Source organism: Petaurus breviceps, unplaced genomic scaffold, assembly GCF_028583685.1.
Source record: "Petaurus breviceps papuanus isolate PSGF00001 unplaced genomic scaffold, PetGlider_PUasm1.0 90535, whole genome shotgun sequence".
In the NCBI taxonomy this organism is placed as follows: domain Eukaryota; kingdom Metazoa; phylum Chordata; class Mammalia; order Diprotodontia; family Petauridae; genus Petaurus; species Petaurus breviceps.
The window spans coordinates 4421665-4426660 of NW_027187270.1; the positions used below are offsets into that span (position 1 = coordinate 4421665).

The window sequence follows — 4996 nt, forward strand, 5'->3', positions numbered from 1 at the left end:
GGCTAAGCATGGCGGTGAGGGGTTGGGAGGGTGGGGGAAGCAGGACAGTCCCAGCCTTCCAGGAACTTGGCAGGGGGGATTATGGAGGGATGTGTTGGTAAATGTTTAACAATAGGGTCTCTGAAAAAAACCATTCAGGGCACACTTAAATTTAATCTGCATCATTAACATTTTCTCTTCCACTTTCTTAAGTCTAGACAATTGACAGAACAATAAATCAAGTCTCAATTTGTAGCTTTTGTGTATTCTGGAGGTGTAAATCCTAACACTGAAAATTTAACAATCAGTTTTCCTAGGAACCTCTTTGAGCTGGTTCTAGCACATGCCAGGCAGGGTTACAGGATCAGGGTCTGCACCTCTGTCATGTAAGACAGGCTGGTTGTTTCTGGAAGGGGCAAGGAAATTGTCTCTGACAAGCACCCTTGGCGACAGGATTTCTTGGTAGTCCCAAGCTGCTATCCATCTGATATCCTGGTCATCTAACGACATAAAAAAGGTTTGGCCATATGGAGCTGAGCCCTTCAGACTTGGTAGGCATGAGTACACTACACCCTGCTCTGCTAACTGAAGGCATTTCTGTATAAAGAGGAAGGGTCCAATTCTATATCCCAGAGTATGAAGTGGGGAGGAGATCTGGGGAGATCCAGAGAAAGCCAAGGTCTATAATACTTGTTGAGTTTCTTTAACCTTAAAGACAGCTAGGTGGTTCAGTGGATAAGAATGCTAGACCTAGAGTCAGGAAGAAAGACCCCGATTCCAATCCAGCCCGAGAGCCTTTCTAGCTGTGTGACAAGATACTTAAGCTCTGTTTGCCTCAGTTTCCTCATCTGTAAAGTGGGGATAATAATAGCACCTACCTCCCAGGGTTGATGTAAAGATCAAATGAGATAATAATTGTAACATGCAGTTACTTTGTAATTGTAACACAGTGACTGGCACATAGTAGCTAGCATCATCATCATCACTAGCTAACCTTTCTATTGATTGGGCTTTAAGGTTTGTAAAATGTTCTTTACAGATACTATCCCATTTGCTCCTCACAACGACACTGGGAGGCTGGCATTATTAGCATTATTCCCCTTTCAGTCTGGGGAAACTAAGGTAGACAGGGTAAGTGCCCAGGGTGCCTCAGCTAGCTTTTGAGGCAGAATTCAAACTCAGGCCTTCCTTACTCCAAGTCGCAGTGCTTTATCTATCGTGATCTCTAGCTGCTAGAACTACTGGTCTCGCCCAAATTCTTATTTTACAGAAAAGGAAACTGAGACTTACTTGTGGCAAAGGTGGGAAGTCCAGTCACCTTGCTCTCTATGCCCGGCAAGTTCTCCCTCAGGAAAATGAAGAGGCTGGACCTTACATTAAGTCTAGGGCTTCTTCCAGCTCCAACACCACCCTCCAAAGATGAGGGTGCAAGTCCTGGGAGGCCTTAGGGATGACTCCAAGGAGGTGGAGAAGAGTAAAGTTGTCTGTCCCCCAGTCCCCCACGTGCTGGTGTCAGCGCCAAACCAAAGAAGGAGTTAACAAAAGGAGGGCAGGAGTGGCGGGTCCAGGAACCAATGGCACAAGCTTATGGGCGGAGCGGACTGAGCCAGAGGCCACTGAGCTGAAGGGGCCTAGGGGAGCTGGGTGGGGCTCCGGCTGGAGGTGAGGGGGCACTGGGAAGGGGAGGGGGAGGGAGTGCTGGAGACAGCCGGCCTGAAGCTCTGAAGCTCGCTGGGGCCGGGCTGGGCTGGGCAGAGTTGGGCAGGGCAGGGCAGGGCTGGGCCGGCCTGCCGACTAGGAGGCGGAAGGAAGGGGACCTTGGGTCAGCTCGGTGCGTGCTGCCTCTGCTAGTCGCCTGCCCCTCCAGTGCCTCTGGGCTCTCGCAGCATAGGGGCGGCCGGCCCCCGTTGTATGGCCAAGGAGCTCCGGCAGCCTGATGCCATGCCCTGTCATAACCAGCAGCTCTCGGCCACCGCCTCCCCGTGTCCCGAGCCGGCAGAAGGTGGGGGGCTGGGGCAGGACCAGGTGGGAGACCCGGCCAAGCTGCCTGCCTCCAATGGCGCCGTGACTGGGCCGGCGGGGGACAGTACCGAGGGCCCCCAGCCGGAGGATCGCGAGCCCGAAGACCTCTTCTCCTGCCAGCTGGGCCCGCAGCTCAAACTGCTACCCATGAACGACCAGATCCGGGAGCTCCAGACCATCATCCGGGACAAGTGAGTCCTGGGCGGAGGGGGGGGGGGGGGGGTAGGTGAGCACCCCAGAAGGGGGAGGCCATAGACCCAGAGTCGCCTCCGCCCAGAGTTGAGATGGGGACGGCGCCTGGCCCCCCAGATGGCCGGCTTTTTAGTTAAGGACCGAAGCCTTGTTGCCCCCTCCAGCTTCGCGCTCTGCGCTCTCCTGAGAGACGAGTCAGTTTCCCTAACGTGCCTCTCTGAATGCCCAGGGAGCCATGTGGCACAGCCTTACCCCCCTCAGCCCAAATCTTCCCCCATTCGGGGCAGTCCATTCTTTCTGGAATAAAGTTAGAGAGGACTTTCACTAGTAATGCTGATAGACCAGTGGAAGAGATACTAGTTGGCTTTTGTCTTTCACTGGAAAAAAAGTAACTCCTGGAGGAAGTTGTTCCTCATTATGACTGCAGCCACTGCGAACCCTCCCTAGAGAGCCAATGTCACATGGGGGCTGGTCATCCTCAATCCCTTGCTTGGGATTGCTTTACTGTAATTTTATCCCAAACTCAAACATCTACAATATATCCAGTTCCTGGAACCAAGTTGGGCCTAGAGAAAGTCCCTCATTCCCCAGACCAACAGGATCAAAGCCTCCTTGTCTGTTAACTTAAGACTTGAAAGATGTTTGTAAACTTGAACAGAAAAGAGTTTTAAGCCTTTTTAGCTGACCCTCAAGTGGCAGTGTCCCCTTGTTATACTGTTGGGCCACGAACTAGGCCCAAACACACAGATACAACAAGACCCTTTTACTTTGGAGGGGTTGGTCTTAAATTTTTAAGCACTGCATATTTCCATCCGATAACATCTTTAGACCTAGCCAGGTAGGTGAAGAAGGTTCACCTATCCCCCATCCACCTTTATCAGCGGGCTATTCTTGCAGTTAACTAATAAGTATAAACTGGCCGAAGGCAGCCTTTCGGGGTGTATTTATAACCATTTTGTTGCTTTTGTCAGTATACTGCAAGTGTGTGATCCCTAGCCAATGAACTTCCTCCAGTTTACCTGATGTAACTGAACCTCAAGTAATAACGACAGGGAGGTCTAAAGAGGCCACCTCTTTCAGACTTTGGTCTGAAATGGGAGCTTGTGAAGAATGTCCAAGTTTGACTCACTTGCTGCTTAGAAAGGGTGTGTTCTGTTTGCCTTGGAAAAGGCAGAAAGAAAACTTGGCTGAGGATAGACTTCCTGAGAGTATCAAAAACAGAGGGATGGGGTTGGGGAGACAGCTACAAAGGTACAACCCAGCTTATCACTTCTTCCTTTCTCCAAATGGAAATTCAAATTCACCCCTTGCCTAGAACCAGCAGGATAGCTTAAGAAGAAGGTGGGGGTGGGGGAGGGGTGAGTGGTGAGTAGCTAGGTGGCACAGGGAGCACTGGCCCTGGAGTCAGGAGGACCTGAGTTCAAATCCAGTCTCAGACACTTAACACAAAAACTAGCTGTGTGACCTTGGGCAAGTCACTCAACCCCAATTGCCCTAAAAAAAAAAAGGCAGGGTAATAAGCATGTATATAGGTTTACTATGTGCCAGGCACTGTACTAAGCACTTTTACAAATCTCTTGATTGTCACAATAACCCTGGAAGGTAGGTGCTATTATTATCCCTATTTTACGGTTGGGAAAACTGAGGCAATCAGCAGTTTAAGTGATTTGCCCAGGGTTACACAGCTAACAACCATGTGAGGTTGGATTTGAACTCAAATTTTCCTGACTCTGGAGCAAGTAGGTGGCTCAGTGGATAGAGTGCTGGCCCTGGAGTCAGGAATACTTAACTTCCTGAGTTCAAATCCAGTCTCAGACACTTCCTAGTTGTGTGACCCTGGACAAGTCACTTCACCCAGCTTGCCTCAGATTCCTCATGTGCAAAATGAACTGCAGAAGAAAAGGGCAAACTATTCTAGTATCTTTGCCAAGAAAACTCCAAGTGGGACCACAAAGAGTCAGACTAAAAAAACAGCTTTGTGACTAAGCCCAGCACTCTGTTGCCTCTGAAGAAGAACCCCAGACATGTGGGACTCCCAAAGAGGGATCAAGCACTTGAGATGGATTAAACAATTGCTAGGCCTTCAGACTGAGTCCATAAGCACCTTGGAGGGCTGTTGTGGTCTAGGCACATTGTAGATGCTTACATCAGCTGCCATGCTCATAACTGACACAGTAACATCAGATGGCAGAACTTAAGGCATTTGACTGTGTCAAAATTCTCAGCATTGGTCGGACTTGTAAGGGAAATGTCAAAAAAACTTACTGGTTAAAGACTGAAATCCAAGCAAAGTTACTGAGTTTTCCTCCAAAGTTTTCCTCCTACACTAGGCACCAAGACTTCCAACAAGACTGGAGAGATCCAGTGGGTCCCTGTAAATGGATGAGGCACCTACCATGTATTCCAGCTGAACCCCCAGAATAGCTTCCTCTTTAAGGTACCTCCCCTAATTCCCACTCACAGGTTAGGGACCCTGGGGAGCAACTACCACAGGTTCAAGGTATCTTGGGGGTCCACACTCCTAGAACCATAGCTCACAAGCCATCACTGGTAAGACCTGAGTTCAAAAGTGCCCTCAGACACGTTCTAGCTGTGTGACCCTGAATAAGTTACTTTTCTTCTATGGGCCTCAGTTTACTCAGTTGTAAAATGGGGGAAAAAGTAGGACCTCCCTCCCAGAGTTGTTGTAAAGATCAAATGAGATAATATTCGTAAAGTGCTTAACACAGTGCCTTTCCCTTAGTGATGGTGGCGGCAGTAGTAGTAGTAGTAGTAGTAGTAGTAGTAGTAGTAGTAGTAGTAG

At 49.4% G+C, this 4996-nt stretch overlaps 1 protein-coding gene across 2 annotated transcripts in view; it reads left to right on the top strand.

Annotated features, from left to right (window-relative positions):
* Positions 1-1626: 1626 nt before the first annotated feature.
* Positions 1627-4996, top strand: part of UPRT (uracil phosphoribosyltransferase homolog) — a 34827-nt gene continuing 31457 nt past the window's right edge. The window contains exon 1 of one of the 2 annotated variants that reach the window (XM_069063114.1): positions 1627-2192. In XM_069063114.1, coding sequence (XP_068919215.1) covers positions 1891-2192 — 302 coding nt within the window. In that variant the 5' untranslated portion in view covers positions 1627-1890. The remainder of the gene's footprint in view (positions 2193-4996) is intronic. The other variant, XM_069063113.1, reaches the window with a different exon arrangement.